The following is a 19,413-nucleotide window of genomic DNA, read 5'->3' on the forward strand; positions in this document are numbered from 1 at the left end:
AAAGGACTTTCTAGTACCCAGGAATTTCAAACTAGGTAGTCTGAGAAGAGTAAATGCTGCTTTTTCTCCCCAACCCAAGAATTCATATAGCTTAAATCAAAACACTGATTTCTAAAAATACAGATAAACAACACTGAGGCACATTACTGCAGATCTACAACTAGATGAAGATCTTAATGTAAAACAGCAAGAAAATAAAAAAGATAAAGGTTTTGCCAAAGACAGCAAGGATGTCAGAAAGATGAAGACTCAGAAATCATGGAAAAGCAATTTGCAGGCAGAAGTCTGATTAAATCATACCCTCTACCTGAACATAAAGAACATGTATTCTGACATTATTTTGAGCCCGGAAACATAATTCCCTTTCAATGCTAAAGCAAATGTCTGGTCCATGCAATATGCATGTACTCTGCATTTATGATACAGAACAAAAAATACAAAACAAAGCAAAAAATGTAGTTTCTTTTTTTAAACAACCTAGGTTGTTTTTAAATTAATATGTATCATTTCCTTACCTTGCAAACAGTCTCTGTATCCCATGGTAAGATGGTTCTCAGATCAATAACTTCACAGGACACACCAAGCTTTTCTTGAGCCATTGCTGCCACCTCTTTGATCACATGCACCTGAAAAAACAATGTATCATCACCAAATAATCTAAATTATGCAAACTGCTCTAAATTACACATATGGAATACAAGCAGTAATTTGACATATCACTGGCATGCTGAGCAGGGATGTTTCTATTCAATAATAACCATTTAGTATCTAGTGCATTCTTTTTATTAAGTACCTAATTATTCCCAGTATTTTAGAACCACTCCAAAAACTAAATTCACTGAAGAATCACTGAGAAAAAAATTGCTTTCTAGAGAAGTGTCTTTCAGTGAATAGTATCAGTCCTCACTATTTTTTTTTCAATCAGCTTGAATGAGTTTTGGAAGATTTTTCTTAGGACTGTAACTAAGCTAATACCCAAATATATCAGAGTAATGTATTTTAATGTAGCAGTCCCATGCAATCCAGCAAGAAGCATTAAATACATTCAGAAATGCCACACTGCAACACATCTGATCTTAGCCAAAAAGCCAAGAAACAGTTCTAGTAGTCCCAGTAACTACTCTTCCTCTAATTTAGTGAAACATAGCCAAGTGATCATCTCCAAAGCATTAACTTATGAACAGCTAGGAGAAAAAGTAATTAGTACTACCTGTAAATATCCAGCTCCTGATCACCATAATCAAAGCATACAGCAGTAGCACGACATTATAATCATTTATTGTTCTTCCAACACACAGTTTAACACCAACAATACAAATCCTGCATTACCTGATTACTATAATTAACATTCTACTAAAACAAAAGAAGTATTCCTCTCTAGCAGGAGGCTATCACTGAACTGGAATACAGATTATTCCTTATCCACCAGTCAAGGAATCTTTTTATTTAGTAGCAGTGAATCACAGTAGATACAAGTCATTCAGATCTATATCCATCCTTTACATAAAGTGTATTATGATAAGAACAGTAAAGAAAGTAATACTATACACATTCAAAACTGTATCTTGACATTCGGTTATAGTACACTTTTCAGCAAAATGTATTTCAAGCATTGGCTTCTCTAAAACAAATATTTGCAAGCAAATGCTCCAACATGGAAAATAAGAACTGTTACAACTCAGATTATCCTCCACAAATCTATCAGCAAGAAACATTTGCTCCTGAGATACAAAGGTAGAAAAAATTCTCAGTATGATGTTGCCAATAAACTCTGGTGCTCTCTTTATTGTTAGAACATTTCACAATACAGGTTTGGACTAGCAAATGACCTCCATCAAGCAACTTCTAGGCATAGTTAAGAGGTTGAAGCAAAGGACCATCCCCAATAATCAATCTGAATGAAGCCATCTTCATCTTGAAGGCAACAGAATTTAGCAACCTGGACACAGTCAGGCAGTGTCAGCTGCCCAAAGATCAGAGGGCATTAATAAATCCTACATAAATAAAATAAATAAATCCTACAATTGTCACAAAAGTTCTAAGCTCCTCTCCTCTAAAAGCTTCTCAGATACAACTAGGCCAGGAAAATAGCAACATCTGATTAGTCCAAGCTAGACTCAAATTTCTTTTCTGTAATTCTGATGTATGAAGATGTATTTTCTTAAAAGCTTTTTCAATATTTGCAGACGTTAATTTGGCTGGGGGAGAGGGGAGGCAGGGGCAGTTGCCGAACAGCTTTGAAATGTAACTGTTAGAATCAAACCTGTACCAATCCCTACTGTTCCATGCATTTTTAACTTTCTGTAGAAAGGGACCCCAAGGTTACACTTCTTTAAATCATGCAATGAAGATCTGTACTTTTCGTTCAGCATACCATTTTGAACTTTTCTTTCCCACTGCCCTCCTCAGTTACATCTCACTGCCCCATTCTTAAATCTATCATTTTCATAATCATAGAAAAATCATTAGCCTGATGCACAGGTACCTCTTCTAACTTCCAGAGTCATCTTCAACCAAAAATGGGTAAAAACTTACACAACAAAGAACAGGTTTTATAGAAATTTAAACACTGGCAAACATTCATCCCAGCATATAGTGATGGAAGATATACATTTTAATGTCTGGCACTTGAGCTTGCATGCAAATATCACCTACCCCCTAGGCCAGGCTTTGCTGGGTGACAAATAGCTTCTAAGAGAGTTACTGACCTGAGTGCCCCAAGCAACCATTGTCACATCACTGCCCGTCTGCAGCACCTCAGCTTGAGACAGTGGAATGTTGTAGGGCTCTACAGGAACTTGTTCCACTGAAAAAAGAGAGAGGGGGGAGAATAATTATTAGATACCTTTATTAGTCAATATTATCCCATAAAAACATACACTGAAATTTTTCTTCACTGTTGAAGCCATCTAAAATAATAGACTAAAATTACACTGAGTATGTTACTGGTGCCCAGTGACAGGATGAGGAGCAATGACCATAAACAAAAACAGAAAAAGCTTCACCTCAATATGAGGAAGAACTTTATGTTGAGGGTGGCAGAGCACTGAACACCCCACAACACAGGGAGGTTGTGGGGTCTCCCTGTCTGGAGAAATTCAAAACCCACCTGGATGTGTTCCTGCGTCACCTGCTCTAGGTCACCCTGCCTTGGCAGAGGGGTTGGACTGGATGATCTCCAGAAGTCCCTTCCATCCCTAACAATTGTGTGATTTTATTAGCATTAGACCAAAACAATTGAGTATTAGCATTCATTTCAAAGGTTTAGCTGCAATTCAAATTCTTTTTAATTAGACTGTTACAAATATGTTCAGTGTAGAGTTTAATTTATTATATACCACAACAAGATTATGCATATATACACATGCAAAAGATAGTAATAAGTTCTGATGTACACCAAGTCAAAATGTCAGCACCAGATTTGGTAATGGACACTGCTGCAGTTGATAAAAAAATCTCAAGTAGCAACTAATTGATCAGAAATCTTGATTATTCTAGTAATCATCAGAAGAGTCTTGAAATTATACTTTAATACTCAGACAAAAAGGATCACCTGTGCCAGCATCCTCCTGATGCTCCAAGTATGGTGCTCTGCAGTTTTATGTTTAAATTGAAGTAAAAAGTTTTCAGAACCTACATAGGGAATGTCAGAAAGAACTTCTGATTATAGCAGTTTTAAGTAAGTCTAAATATTTTTCCTTTAAAAAATGTTACCTAATCACCAAAAATACGCCACAAAAGAGAAGGCAAGAATTAGGCATCTTGTCTTCTCCTAAGACATTTAACATAGCTCCATTCAAGACTCATTTACTAGTTTTCAGCTGGAAAAATATCAGGTCAGTAGTGCTAGTTTTGAATCAGTGCTCCAATGCACTACACATTGATTGGTTTAATGGCTAAAACTATGACTAAAGACATCCATCTAACACATTTTAAAAGAAATACTGGTTGTGATCTAAAGATGAACTTGTCTATGTACCAGCAAGTCAAATAATACTTCTTGAAACATATTCTAGTGATAAGTAGAAAAAAATAAATCTTCTAAATACACAGAAACAATTTATAAGGAAAACACTCTGCCTTTTTTTGTTGACTTATTTCATAGCTCATAAAATAATTATTGAGTTCCTGCTGAACAAAAGAGCTTCTTGAAGTAACAATAAAGAATCTCCCTGAGTCATAGCAGTAGTGAAGTGGTTAGTATTATTCCTTCACTGTTATGGTAGATCCAACACAAGCAGAATGACCTAGGTTTCTTCCTGGCTCACAAGTTCCAAATGTAACTTCAAAGAACGAAGTAGCAAATAATTTTCAATCCTGGCAGACAATTTTCTTTTTTCTTGTTGATAATGATCTATACATACCAGGTATATCTCAGAATCAGAGAATGGCTGAGGTAGGAAGTGACCTCTGGAGATCACCTACTCCAAACATCTTGTTCTGCAATAATTTTTTGAATAACAAGTGGCTAGAAAAATATAGGGCTGGGAAAGCAAGGGAAAGAATTGCACATCCAGCAGTTGCTCACTGCACATTAGTGGCAGACCAAGTTTCTATGAATTTTGCACATTGTACAACCCTCAGGCAACAGAAAGAGATCCTGAAAGACAATGAAATCCACAACTATACTAACTGGCATTGCATGACTGTCTTTGTCATGAAATGGTCACCTACATGAAACCTGGAGACAAAGAAACTTAAAAAGACACCACAGGACCTTTGACTGGAAATCCAGGATATTGACATGAATTAGGTTTTGAAGGGAGTGGGATGAGCCAGAGGAAGAACTAGAAGGTGTACATGATACAGAAATAAAAGCTTTTTCTCTGTGCAATGGTTTTATCCACTTAGGGAAATGAAATATAACATACAATTACCCAAATTAATTTATTACTGTAGCTGAACCGTTTTGCACTGAAATGTCCATTAAATGAGTTCATCCATCATACCTGACAATTTTAAATGAAAAATTCAGCTTGTCAAAAATTTATAGAAAATTCCAACTTGGAAGTATTTTTCTTGATTGCTTTGCAAAAACTCCTCTCCCAAGTAATACAGATGAAAAATAGCATATGAAATTATTCTATTAATATTCTTTCATAATAATTACCTAATCCAGGATAACAATGTTTACATACAAAGCAGCCTGCTCATCTATTACTAAAGAAATAAAGTATTTTAAATCAAATGTTTCAAACACAGATTTCAAATACAGCAATTAATAAAAAGTTGTAATTATCAGTGAAAAAGGGCCAGGGCAATTTTAAGAGGTTACAACATCTGTTGCATTTTCTAAAGGAGCAGTCTGAACAGCAGAAAGAAAATACATGTTTTCTCATCTTACCTGCCTTGTCTCTATAACAACCACTGATGCAAGTTATATTTATTTCTACACCACCAATGTCATATATAGTACAATTAAATGAAACTGAAAAGGTCAAAAAACATCAGAGTAGGTTCTTCACAAGATGTCTAAACCTGATAATGTCAAGGTGACTCATCTTCTCCTTTGATTCATAACCATTATGTTCTCTTGACACTGCACAGGCTGTTAACACTTTTTATAAATCAAAGGCTCCCTTTCCTTTTTAATTCAGATATTTTCTTAGTATCTCTGACATTTAGGGGGACATCACTACGGCACTTTCAATAACATTATGATCTCGTAAGTTAAATAGCAACAGAATTCTCTCTTTGCACGTGTACTTGCATATTTAACTTTAGATTTTTACTCAGAAAGGTTTACATTTCTTTGCTCCTTCCTAATATAATTGAAGGAAAATTAACATACACAATATTTCTGATAAACACTTGTATGGCTATGTGAAAGAAGAAAGCATCTGCTCCTTGAAGGGTGTCTAGAAAAGGATCTTTACAATGTAAAAGGGGATAAAAGGAAGAGAGAAAAGCCATGAGGAAGGACACACAGGGAGACAGACCTTACCACAAAGGTTGAGAGTGGCAGAACCAAACCTGTTCAGTCACACTTATTGATAAGGGTATGGGGAATATGTGAGTGTTTCTTTCAGTAAAACTATCTGATGGGATGATAAAGAAAAAGGAGAAGCTATAAACAAAATTTGCAGACATATAAGTGAAGACAAATATGACTAAGACAAGAAAAAAACCTTGTCAGGAACACTCAGAGAAGGGTTATAAATTTTTGGTGGTTGGAATGGAGCAGGAGTGGGATTTTTGTCATTAGTTTAGTTTAATTTTTTGCTTACTTGTTTTAAACAAAGCATTATTACCTTCAGGCCTCCTGAATAAGGACAGATACCCTGTCTTTTAAAGACTATCCCACCTACAGTTTCTTTTCAACTGTAATTTCAAATATATCAACAACTCTGAACAAAATACTGAGACAAGTATTTAGAGGCCTCATAGGAAAAAATGAAAGTCCATTAGAGGAAAATGACGCGGCTCAAAAGCCTACATTAATTTTACAGATAGAAAATCTTCTTTCTCATTAACATCCTTAAGACCTTAATTTTTCAACTAAGTCCCTACACACCCACTGTAACATCAGTCACAAAGCTCTCTGAACAAACATGTCTATTCACATGAAGCTAGAGAAAAAAAAAGCTATGGTAGGGGCATATAATTTCATTATTCAATGACTGAGCCATCATCATGGAAATAAAGAAAATTATTTTCGTCTGGAACAATGAGATCCCAAATCTTAGGTGAAGTATTATACCATGCTAAAAAGGAAAAAAAAAAGATAAGTAATAGAGGACAACTGATACCATTTTGTGTTCTTGTTTTGGAAAGCCTGCATGTTCCCAGCCTTCAGAAAACCCTGTACTGTTTTGAGACACTCATGGAAAGACACAATAAATATAGACATAGTTGAAGCTTACTATCTAAGCCAATTTCTGAATGCGTATGATTTTCTTTCTCCTGCTAGAATCAACACACTCACATGGGGTATTGTAAAAATTTTCTTTAGGAAATACAACAAAGTCAGATTTTTAAAACCTTTCTTTCCACCATTTATCTTATTCTTGTTTACCAGGCTTGTGTCTCATTGCTGCTGCATCTTGATCTTATCAATCATGATAGCCCCGGTCCATTCCTGAATTCACCAGGCCACCTGGTTTTCTATGGTGGAATTACCAGAAACCCTGACTGTGGCCAGGAGAATAAGAACGAATTCTAAGAGAAATCAATTTTATAGGAGACACTCCCAGACAGCAGTCATCTTCCAGTCCAAGCTGACCCAACACACAAACGATAGTAAAGATGGCAAAGTAATGACAACACAGAGAAAGGTTTACAGCGAAAATAAACGGAACATAAAAACCATTCCATACAGTAAAATATTCCTGCTTTACATTGTAGAAATAATAAAATATCCATCTAGATGAAAGAAGTTACCCGTTACAATCATCCCTGTCAAATGTACATATAGTACATTTGTTGATGCAAATGTAGTATAAATTTCAACTTACACCACTAAACTGATGTTCTTAGAAATTTTAAGACAAAAAATATTGGTAAAGTCTCTGAAAATTAGCCATCAGAATACAGGAGGAAATCGCTGTCCTTCAGAAATTACCAACAACAGCAATGCTGTAGCTCGTTACTGACCAGCAAACACATCACATTAAATACTATTTCAGCACATCATTACTCAAGATTTCCATCACAAGCCTGATTTATGTTCAATAAATGTCCAGTAGTTGCTTTACAAGTCATTTCCTCAAATACAAAAACCTCCCTATATTCTCAAAAGCTGTGTGATATTGATGTGCAGCCTTTCATGCCAATATGAAAGCAAGTATTTTAATAACTCTACAGTCTATACTTGTGACTTGTAAATACTGGGGGCAAGGGAGAGAAATAAAGGTCTGTTTTAAAAACACTTAATTTTTTTTCTTTGTTTAACAGGACTCAGACTCAAGTTCGTTTTTCAAACTACTTCCTCTAAATGAATGGACAGAGGCTTTATAGCTCTGTTTGAGTAAGCCCTCAAATTTTAGTAAGCCCTCAAACACTGAACCTAAGCAATGCAGCACCCTAAGGATACATCACACCCACCACACTAAAAATAGCTGCACTTTTAAATTTACATTGCTAATGGGATTTCTGGGCCTTTTTCGAAAACACAAAAGCAAATAAGCAGTTTTACCAGTAAATATCCTATTTGTTCCTGAATTATATTACTAATTTTTTGTAGTTTTGATGTCTGTTTTCTAAATTTTTCCTTTCTTACTGTCTTACTAGGAAGAGGATAAATTTACTGACAAAATGGATGCACCGATGGAAAAGTGCTGTTAAAAGGTCCAAAGTAAAACAGAAATATTTTGTCTCTAACTCAAATTCAGCCAACACTGAGTCAACTTATAAACTGGACTGATGGATCAAGCATAGTTCACATATAAAGCCACAGGACAGGGAAACACTACAGGTAGGTCAGGGCTTCAGTTCTATTTTATCAGTTGCTTATTCTATTTCTCTGCCTGTCTCCACATGCAAAATTTTTCATCTGTTTTCTGTTCTGTCAAGTTTCTCTAGTCCAAAGAAGTAACAAGCTAATTTTTAGAATGAATTCAAACACCATCATTGTTAATTTCTGCTGTTCCAATACTTTACATACAAGTGAGTTGTTAAAACTACTCTGAACCAGAAAGTTCACTATGATTAAAAACGAAGTAATCACAATCACATTTCCTTTCTAATAAGGTTGAAAGCTAAATGAGCAGATTTTGAAGATTTTTAGAAATTAAGCATTTCAAAGAAATTTGAACTTTGAGAAAATGGTGATGGTGGGGCTCAGTTCTTTTGGAAAAATAAAAATTGATCTGGAAACTTATTTTAGTATTTAGTGTTACCACAAAAAAGCAGTTCAAATTCTGCTAAATTTATATTGTAATTTGATAAAGAATAATACCTCTTAGTTCTATTTCTTCTTTTAACCTTAGGCTGTAAAGCATTCCACTTTCTCAATTAATTGAGCATAAATCAGATGGCAAATGTTCATTTCTCTTTGCTGTCAAACTTTGAGAATCTACTCAGTTTTCACAATTCCTCTAAAAACCCAATCCACAACATAGCTAGAGACCAAACAAATCAACACTTCTACTGAAGTATTGTTTTAGCTGTGACTATTAGTATATATGTGCAAAAACCCCCAAACTTGTTGCTTTTATTGGCAAATACAACATACAAATCTTTACCTGCTGCTCTGTAAAGTATTTTAGGTTCAAAGAATATGCATGGATTTTTGTCCTCTATGCATGACAGTAGCAATCCTTTGGCCTGCAGAGGACTCCTTGGAATAACAATCTGTAAAAATATTTTCAAGTACTTCAGTTAAAATAGCAATTTTGCTAGAAACTTCCTCAATAATACTTAAAACTAAGAAATTATTAGCTTTAAATAAATCTACATACAGATTGAGCTGTCCTTACAAAGTGAATTGACATCAGTGCTACATTATTAAAATACACTCCAAATTTTGAATTTTATTTTGTTCACTGATGAGGTTTTAATAGTTCCCCTCTATACAGTGATTTAAATACTAAGGTACTGTGCTCAGATGAGGTAGAAGTAACATCTTAACAGTAACATTTGAGGCAAAAGAAACAGAAAAAAGTCAGATTAATATACATATATAAATGCATAACCTTGATAAAATTAAAGTAGATGTACAACAAAAAAAAAAAAAAAAATGCAGCTGAGTGATCCGCAGCTACTTGGGTAAAGATTCATCAGAACAGATCTTAAAGGTATTCAGACTTAGTCCAGTAAGTTTAGAAGGCTACAAAAGGAAATAGTTATTTAAAGCTGACTTTCTTTGCTTATTTAAAGCTGACTTTCTTTGCTTATGGTGGAAGCTTGAAATTTGGTCATTTTGGAAGTAAGTAACCAATAAATACCTTAAACCATTATCAAGCAAAAAAAAACTAAGGCCTCTAGATGTAATCCAAATACATGGAAGGAAACAGTATAATTCATTTGCCAATAGAAGAGTTAATTTTGAATGATCTAAGAGAATTTCAATTATGAAAAGAAAATTACCAAATTATCACAGTTTAAATGAAAATAGAACCCAAGAGCCAAATTCCCTCAATCAGAAGAACCAATTAATGTCCACCCCAGGGACCTCGAAGAGCTGGAACATGCAGCGTGAAGCCTACCAGCAAACACTTTCATAGCTCTGAAGTTAGAAGTCACTGAAAACATTAGCTCTAGCACTTGTTTAAAAAAAAAATATACATTTTAAACACAGCCATGGCTTCAAAATATATTTTAAGAGTAATATCATTTATTTATATAAAAAGTGAAAACACAACCTAAATCTCCTACTACATGAAATTAACTTGAGAAGTGATTTTCTAAACAAGGGAGAAGCAGTTTATTAATATTTCACCAAAGCATTTGGTAACAGACACATTAGAAATTACCCATGGATGTCACTAGCACAGGTCCTTAGGAATGAATCACTTTTAGGACAGACTTTATTTACCTTATTCATTTACAATGTTAAGTCAGAACATGGTGATGAAGACTATTCCAAAGCTGGAAGTCACTACACTACAGAGGATAATACTAAAAAGACACAGTTCACAAAAACAAACTGAAAAATACATAGAGAAAGTCACATGTTTAAGGACTAAATTTTTGTTACAGATTTAGAACTCAGGAGTAGAAATTCAGATGTGAATTTATTATCTACTCAAAAAATGACTAGCATACTATGCAGTTAAGTCCTAAAAAAAAGTAACAACATAGCCAAGGAACTGTTAATGCTATTGTAAAAATCACTACTAGAAAATCAAGTGGAATACTTAATGATTCTTTCAACCCTTTGAAAAGAAAATTAATGAAACAGATGTCAAAAGAGCTCCAGATACTGTTAACATTTCTTTGATACTTTGATTTCTTTAGTCTAACAAAACAAATACTAAAGAGAGTACAAGTGTTTTAGGATATAAATGGGACGGTGAAGGACAGGTAAGTTAAATATACAAGTTAGTCAAGAACAAATTCAGGCTGGAATTGAAAAAGAAAGCTTCTAACCATGAGAGAAGATATTCGTACAGTGGAATGCAGAGAATCAATATTAATGTCTTCCATGTACACCCTCACAACAGTGGACAGAAGATACACCCATCCAGTAGTGTTCTCAAACCCCAGTAAGCTTTGCCTAAGTACCAATGACCACAATCCTTCCCCTGAATAACCAGAGTTGAACAAACTCCCCTTGGCTTGAGCAATCCAAACTCTACCTGCCACTTAAGAAAAACATAAAATAAAAAGCCAGAAACCTTTCAGAAAGTTTAATAAGAGGGTTGTTTTGAAAGCCACTCTTTCCAAAGATCAAACCCTACCCTTCTCAGCTTGTAAGACATGGACTTGCCTCCTGTAATACAGAGAAAGTATGCTTAGATATGGGACATTTGAAAATGCAACTGAAACACCAGATCATTTTAAATTCTTGATTTCTATTTTAAGGGCCAGGGTTATTCATAAATACCTGCAATCTTGAAACATTATGAAGAGTACCAACAAACAGCATGCAAAAAAATATTAAAGTTACAACATTGTTTTCACAAAGCAATAATATTCAAAAGATAAAGTCTAAAACACTTCTCTGTGCACAAAAAACTAGTAGATTGCTCCATCAGTTCCACAGAATTAATGTGCCTTTAACTGAGATGACAGATCTTAGTGGTAGCAACCTATTTTAGCATTTTTCCCAAGGAAAAGTGAAAGACAGTGAAAAACCAACACAAAGATCAGAGGTGGGAACAAAGAAATCATATTACATGGAGTGACTAAATAAAATTCTGACTTACTAACTTGCTGATAAGACTAGCCATCAGTCTAGGTAGTTGGTATGACTCAGAAAGAGAATTAATCACCAGAGTGGACCACTAAACCTCATCCCATGGTTTAGTATATAAAAATTTTAGACTGACCTAAAAGGTCAGCAGAAATTAGCTAGACCTGGAGTCAGTATTTTAACTATCTAAGCTATGTTTTGCTTTCATACAATAATAAACTACTTTAGTTTTAAACAAGCTCTAGAAATCATTTGACTCAATAACGTGACAAAAGACTTTGTAGATTGCTTTCGTCTATAATCAGGAAATACTTCCCAGTTCAGAAGAGGACATCAACTACCAAAAAGAACACTCAAAGACAAGAATGTATCCTATTCCTCAAATATAATGAAAAAGTGTGAATAATACAGGGTTTTTTATTTAAGAGAACAAGTAGGAGAAATGCCTATGGCTTCCCTGTAGATGAGTAATATCTGAAGCTTTAGGACACCAAAATCATACAGAGACAACAGTATAAACAGAAGATAAACAATGAACATGCGTCTTTAGAACACAAATACTGGTTCTGCTTAAATCTTGCACATTAATCTGCCATGAGTCATTGCTCAATGGACTGGATGCCAACTAACCCAGAAGTACAAGCTCACAGACAAAAATTTGGGCAGGAAAAAATGGAGAGCCTGACAAACAGTGCTCTCTTGATCTGAGATGACTAGATCCTACACTTCCCTTTCTCTAGGAAAGTTATCCACCTGAGCACTAGGCATCTTCACTTCAAGGGAAGCCACCATCTCAGGCAGAAAGCTTGCCTGAAGTTCTCACTCAGAGAATCAGCAAGCAGTTGAGTTTGGCAAGGATCTCCAGAGGGTCATCTGGTCCAATGCCCTTGACCGAGCAGAGGCATCCAGATCCAGCTGCCCGGAACCACACGCAGACAAATTCTGAGTACCTACAAGGATGGAAACTCTGCAAACTCTCTGGCAATCTGTACTTCCTCATGCTCAGAAAGAGCCTCTGGTGTTCCAGTTTGTGCCTACCACCCACCACTGTCTTTCATATAAATTAATTCAATAATGCATTAAGAGAGACACACAAATGTTAAAAAAAAAATAAAAGGAAAAGTACTACATATTAAGTGTTAGTTTTTAGGTTCTAAACTATGTAAGCTGTATGGTTGTAAAACCATACAAAAAACTATGTAAAATGTATGGTTGTAGTGCAAAAAACAGACAAATATAAAATGCTATGTGTACTAAAGATTGCTTCAATAATGGCGATACATTTTCAAGCACTTAACAGAGTTTAAGTTTTCTAATAGTTTTTAATTAACATATTCAGATATTTTGTTGTGGATTGACACCTACTCTCCTTCCCCTGTCTGCACACAGACTCATTGTTAGCCAGGTCCATGATAAAACAAACAAACAAAAAAAATCTTCATAAAATAAAAGTTATTATACCTTTATTCCTGGACAGTGAGCAAAAAAGGCTTCTGGACTTTGAGAGTGATATAGTGCACCATGACCCACACAGCCCCACGGTGCTCTAATGGTCAGGTTTCCACAATTGAACAGATCTCCAGAGCGGTAACGATATTTTGCTGCTTCATTAACAATCTGGGAAGATTTATACACAAAAGTAACATTCAGTCCAATACCTCTAGTTATGCATCAAGACACTTCAATACATGCAATGTAACTACATCATCTGTTCCATGAATGGGATTCAGAGGACGAAATTAGAAGCAAAGGAATACTGTAAGTCAGCACAAAGACAAACATTTCCCAAGGCAATAAACCAATAATTTATTGTGTTCAAGTTAGATGCCTAAGCCTCAGGGGTAGCCTTATAACCCAGTTGTTTCATCATTCTATACTGTCAATCAGCCCAGTCCAGACCTGTACTTTGTCCTGTGGACACATGGCCAGCTACAGCTGTATGCAGAAAGGAGACTGTGTTCAGAAGACATAGACTGTTGACTTTATGGCTGCTAAAGCCAACACAGCCACAAAACCAAAAATGAAAACAAACAGACATCTGCCTCAAACCAGATCTTTAATTTCCATTATTTAATAAGCCTTCAAATTGGACATGGTACAGTTTACTGTTTACAGTACAGTACTAGCACTGTTTGCAGTTTGTGCCTGTTTACCTAAAGCATGCATAAATATTAGTAATACAGCTGTGGCTATATTTGCAAAAATTACATATTCAAACCAAGTACTAATGCTAACAGAAGAGTAATTTAAACAGTTGTAAGATTTATTTTAACCGCTCTCAAATTTATTAGTACTAACCTGATCAAATGCTGGAAAAATGTAATCTGCAAATTGAATTTCTGCAATGGCTGTAGCACCTGTAACAGCAATTCCAATACCAAAGCCAACAATTCCTTGTTCACATAAAGGGGTGTTGAAAACTCTGTCTTTACCTGTATAAAAAAAAAAAAACAAACAAAAAAACCACACAATTCCTTTAATATAACCAGCTTTAAGCAGAAAATATTGTCCCAGAAATATTTTATTTATAAATAAGTCACATGCAATTAAACATATGGCTGTTTAAATGGGCTTTTATAGGTGTAGCAACAATAACCATCCATTACAGGTACAGAAACTTTAACTTGTAACAACCCAGAGCAAGAAAAGGAGAAACTAAATGAAAGCTAAGAACAGTTTCTGTAACTTAAAACATTCTTAACACTTGAAGGAAAATTTGTTCTGATGTATTCACATTTAAACATGCATACCCCCCATGCTTATATGTGAGTGAACAATACTTACAAGTGTTTTTAATAGTTCACAATAAAGGTAAGTGTTGCTTCTTCCATTTTTTTCCAGGCACTGACAAGTAACTGTCCCTGCTCAAAGGCAGGCAGATGTCCAGGGGCACCTGCACAAAAGCACACTGCCTCTGGTCAGCAGTGCCCATTCTCAGCACTCTTCTCTCCCAAGGTAAGGCCACATTTACATAAGTTGCTTTGTCTCCAAGGAATTGCAGTTCCTGCTACAAATCTAAATATTTGATTTCATTTCTTCCCTATGGGAGTACAAAAGGTTACCTTAGTGCTGACACATTTCTGTGCCATAGTAATTTCAGATCCCAAATATGCATCAATCTAATAGATGGTTGCACACAAAATTGTTCAGTTCATGAAATTAAAAACAAGTAGGAGTGGGAGGGAGATGAAACACCACTACAATATCCTGTAAAAGACACACTTACAATATTTGCCAGCAGTACTTTTCTGCCAAGGGAGTACAGCAGAAAAAATCTCAGTCTGCTATTAAATCTTCCTTTTAGAACATTGGGTAGACAGTAGGTTTCTATAGGAATCCATCATGCATGAAAATGCCAAGACTTCAAATTGGATGGAAAAAATGTGCACAGTGCACACCACTGGCTATGAAATAAATTAAACAATAACAAAATAACCATGAAACAACTAACCAAAAAACCAGACCAAACTAATAAGTGGGAAAGCTGTTACTAGGAGGAATTCTAATTTCAATATTAACCATAAAAAGGAAAGCTAACAAAAGTTTTGAGAAAGGGATGATTAAGGAAAGACCATTGTCCAAGGCTGTATTTGCAATATACTAAAGGGAGGTGTGTTTTACAAAACTTTAAAGGACACATCTTTCATTTTCACAGGTCACCCAGCACACCACTCTCACCCCTTGTCTCCTGTCCATATGCAGGTATGTATGTACACATATCAGTGAATACATTTTTGGCTCTCCCTCTGCTTTCCTGTTTTTCCCTCCACCAGCAATATTCATTTAAAGCAAGTGAAAAAAAAAATCCCATCAAATGTAACTGCAGTGTTGGTGGGTCAGTGAGGCTACACAAGCCAACACCAAGTTCAAAGAGCTGCCACAATTGCAGGACACACCATGATTTCTCATACAAGACAGTGGAAACAAAGAAAATCCAAGATTAATTTTTCCCCTAGAGGGACTGTTCACTGTGTAAATTGTTTTCACCCTGAAGTAGCTGTAATTTCAGTTCCTATATTGCATTCTCTGGTGCACTCCCTCTAAACTAAAATTGTATTAACAATATGATGATATATGGTAATGTTGGTAATTTTCCTTCCTGCTTTCTACTTTCCTGCTTCTTACAAATCCATCAGCATATCACTATTTGTCACTTCACTTGTTTACAGGATATTTTGATCTAAGGCTTATAGCTTACCTAACCTTATTCTTTATTAACAGATTTTTCAGAGTACACTGCAACAGCCTAATATACAGGTTCCATAAATAAATAACCCTCACACAAAAATGGAAATGTATTTGAACAATCCTGTAAAATAAGCTTTTAACTAATAATTGATACAAAGTTGAAAATTAATTCTTTAATTTCAGTTTAGGGTGGTGAAATAATTTAAAAGCATGTTAGCCCCACCATGCTAACATGTAACACTATAATTCAAAATATAAAATACATCCTACTAAAACTGCTGAAATACTAATGAAATATTAAATGAGAGGTATCACATTGTTGTCAATGGAGTATGATGAAATAAATGAAGTGAAAATCATTAAAGCAAAAGTGAAACGTAACAAGACAGCTGTAATGTGAAGCACCTAGTTTGGAGTTTCAGGACTAAAGGTACAATTCTAAAGCACTATGACTTAAAACAGAAAAGAGTGAGCGAGGGAACTCAGTGAATGAAATTTATTACTCAGGAATGGTTTTCATTGCAGCATTAAAACAATAATACTGACCTTTTAAAAGAAAATCCTACCGCACTTTACTACATATTACATCAGAAAACAACCTCAAGCAGAGTTTCAAGGAGTAGGGCATTCTTTATAAAATCTAGCCCCTTATGACAAAAAGACATACACATTGTTAGGATAAAACAATATATTCATTTCCCCAAACATTAAAAATTGTATGGTGTTGCTTTAACCTTCTATGTTGATTGATACAGTATGAAAATCATTACTAAAAGTAACACAAAATATTTAAATATTTAGCATTTAAATGCATTAAGATTATATATTTTTTATCTATTTTATTTCATATTTTCTTATTTTTCACTTTTTTCCAATACATGAAAAGGAACTCCATTTTGATAAGCCACCATTCACACCATCCTCTGCAAACCAGCTGAGTCAGATTTCAGCTGAAATCTGACTGAAGCAGACAAACAACCCAGAGATACTTTGTGCTTCTATATTTCATTTCCTTACCAACAAAGAAACATTTCCTAAAATGTGTTCCTCTCCTATGATTTGCGTCAGCCACACAGCTCAAAACAAACACCAGCTCAAGGAGCTGACTTGTCAGCCCAGGTGAAAGCAGCACCTCTGTATTTTCTGCAGCCAGGTGCGTCAGCCCCTGCAGGAAGACATTACGCCGGTGTGCATTTCAATTAACCTGCCTGGCTTTATAAACACCCCTGGTTTCAGCCATCTCAACAGGTCCGTGCGCTTTGACAGCTACTGAGGGAAGCAATGTGAAAAAAAAAAAGGATTATTCTTCTCATTGCTCCATCCCAATAACTCAGGAGTAAGACTAGATGCATGTTCAGGAAGTAAAAAAACACTGTATAAGTCTTCCCTAACACGGAAAATCTGAAATTATGAAGAACAAACATTAAAGAAAAAAGCAATATTTGGTTCAATTTTACTTAAACAAAAAAGGACTGATCTTTGTGATTTTCAGAACAAAGATTGCTCAAATTACCACTGACCCTTTGTGTAAGAGACAAAAGCTTTAAGGCAGTCTCATAGTCATCTTCTCGTTCGCCAGGAATAAAGAGTTTCATAGCAACCTAACAGAACATGTTTACAGACATTTGTAGTCGATTATTGTGCATTAATGTTTTGGCTGCTTCATCTTTATTTGTTCCAAGTCATCAGGAAAAAAGGGATTCAGGATTCAATAACTGCAACGAGTCATGTTCCTGTCTTAATTTAACTTCAAAAATGAGATATTCAAACAATATTAAATCTTCTATAATGTTAACACACCACCCAATGCTCCAACTCTGAATAATTTCATATCACTCTGCAAGAGTCTATCCTGGACCATTTGGGTGGTTGAAGGAGTACTGCTGGTGATTTAGCCAAAGGAGAACTCTGCTTTGTTTTCAAAATACTGCTGTATCACTGGTGTTAAAAAATGCATAACACATCTTAAAAGATATCAGTACTGAGCAGTATTAACAATATATACAGATAGCATTTTATTTGTCCCAATGATCTCACTTACTTCCATTTAAAACATCCATAAGAAGCCAAATAGAAAAGTCTAAGAAGCTAAATATATTAGGAGTTCAACCAAAGCAGTCAGGTTGCACATGCAGAAAGGACTGGAAAGAAAAGATGAAGTTTTTTGGTACCCACCAGGGACTTTCTGTAGGAAATTCAAATAGGAATTACTGATTTCCAATCAGTCCTGCCTTTAAAAACCTTTTTTAACCTTAAAATATTTAGGATTTTTCACAGATGTACTTCTACATCAGTTAACTAATTTTATTTCTTAACATAATCAAAACAATCTATCCAACATTTAAGCTTTGTTGGTCCCAACCACCCCTTTTAAGCCTCATTTTACAACTGGTGACACTTGTAGTCTTCCATTTCTCTGATACTATACAAGAGGGCAAGCCAAACAGCAAGTAAATTTACTCAGCTCTTTTGGAGCTCCTGGGTTAACAAAAAGTAGTTCTACTAACTTATTCATTTTAATAATTTTTTTCTACCATTTTTTCTACTGACAACCTAGTCACAGTTCTCCAGCTTTAAAAAAAAACAGGCCCTGTTGCTCTAAAGGGAATACCAGTAAATATACATTAACTTTACAGCTGAATATAGACATTTCCAAGCTACTTGTCCAAAGCAGGGCTTCAGGCTCACTGACACAGAGATGCTTTAACTCTCAGTCTTGAAACTTTGCACACTAACATAATGTGTTGTTTTAAAAGCTGCTTTTTCCAGAACTATCCATGTTACAATACATTATTTCACCTAACTGATGAAAAGTGATTATATGAAAAGGATTTCATATGCTGAACTTCTGAAGATGACTTTTTCCTACTGTGCATAGAATAACAACTTATAGAATTTAGCTGTACTCCTCTCCTGTTCTTCCCCAACTCTGTATCGTACAAAAGCCAAGAACATTTTTGTGTGCCCAAACATTTTTAACAGGCTTCACAGACCCAGCCATACCTCTGGTTTAACTCAGCCAACCCCAGGGCTGAGTGACCAGGTCTCAGCCCTCAGTCAAGCCAGTGGAAAGCCTCCAGTCAAGTGCAGTGATTTGGTCTGTTAATAGGAGAAATGTGTGTATCCACACACACTGTGTACGCCTTCAAAACAATTTCAACATTTAGGTACCCTGAATTAAAAAGTCATTCAATTTTTGATTATTCAGCTACTAAGTACGTCATATTCCCATTACATTTGCCATAAATATTCCAAAAAGTCATATTATGGCAGTAAAATGCAAAAGTTAGTAAAAAAAACTAACTGTGAAAGCTAAAAATCTGTGAGCAACTGAGAACAGGGTCAGAAATGAGATTTGCATGCACTAAACTAAATTAGCTGCTTCCTATTTTGCTGCTGCAAAATCCACTATGCTCTATTTTGCAGCAAAG

General features: G+C 35.2%; 1 protein-coding gene across 1 annotated transcript in view; it reads right to left on the reverse strand.

The window, feature by feature from the left end:
- Window positions 1-19,413, reverse strand: part of BCKDHB (branched chain keto acid dehydrogenase E1 subunit beta) — a 105,098-nt gene that overhangs the window by 69,684 nt on the left and 16,001 nt on the right. The window contains exons 4-8 of the mRNA XM_041412376.1: window positions 14,093-14,226; window positions 13,256-13,411; window positions 9,183-9,291; window positions 2,709-2,806; window positions 516-626 (exon numbers count right to left, since the gene is read on the reverse strand). Of these exons, the coding sequence (XP_041268310.1) occupies window positions 516-626; window positions 2,709-2,806; window positions 9,183-9,291; window positions 13,256-13,411; window positions 14,093-14,226 (608 nt within the window). The remainder of the gene's footprint in view (window positions 1-515; window positions 627-2,708; window positions 2,807-9,182; window positions 9,292-13,255; window positions 13,412-14,092; window positions 14,227-19,413) is intronic.

The sequence above is a fragment of the Onychostruthus taczanowskii genome, unplaced genomic scaffold, assembly GCF_017590055.1.
Source record: "Onychostruthus taczanowskii isolate IOZ18803 unplaced genomic scaffold, ASM1759005v1 scaffold39, whole genome shotgun sequence".
Classification (NCBI taxonomy): Eukaryota; Metazoa; Chordata; class Aves; order Passeriformes; family Passeridae; genus Onychostruthus; species Onychostruthus taczanowskii.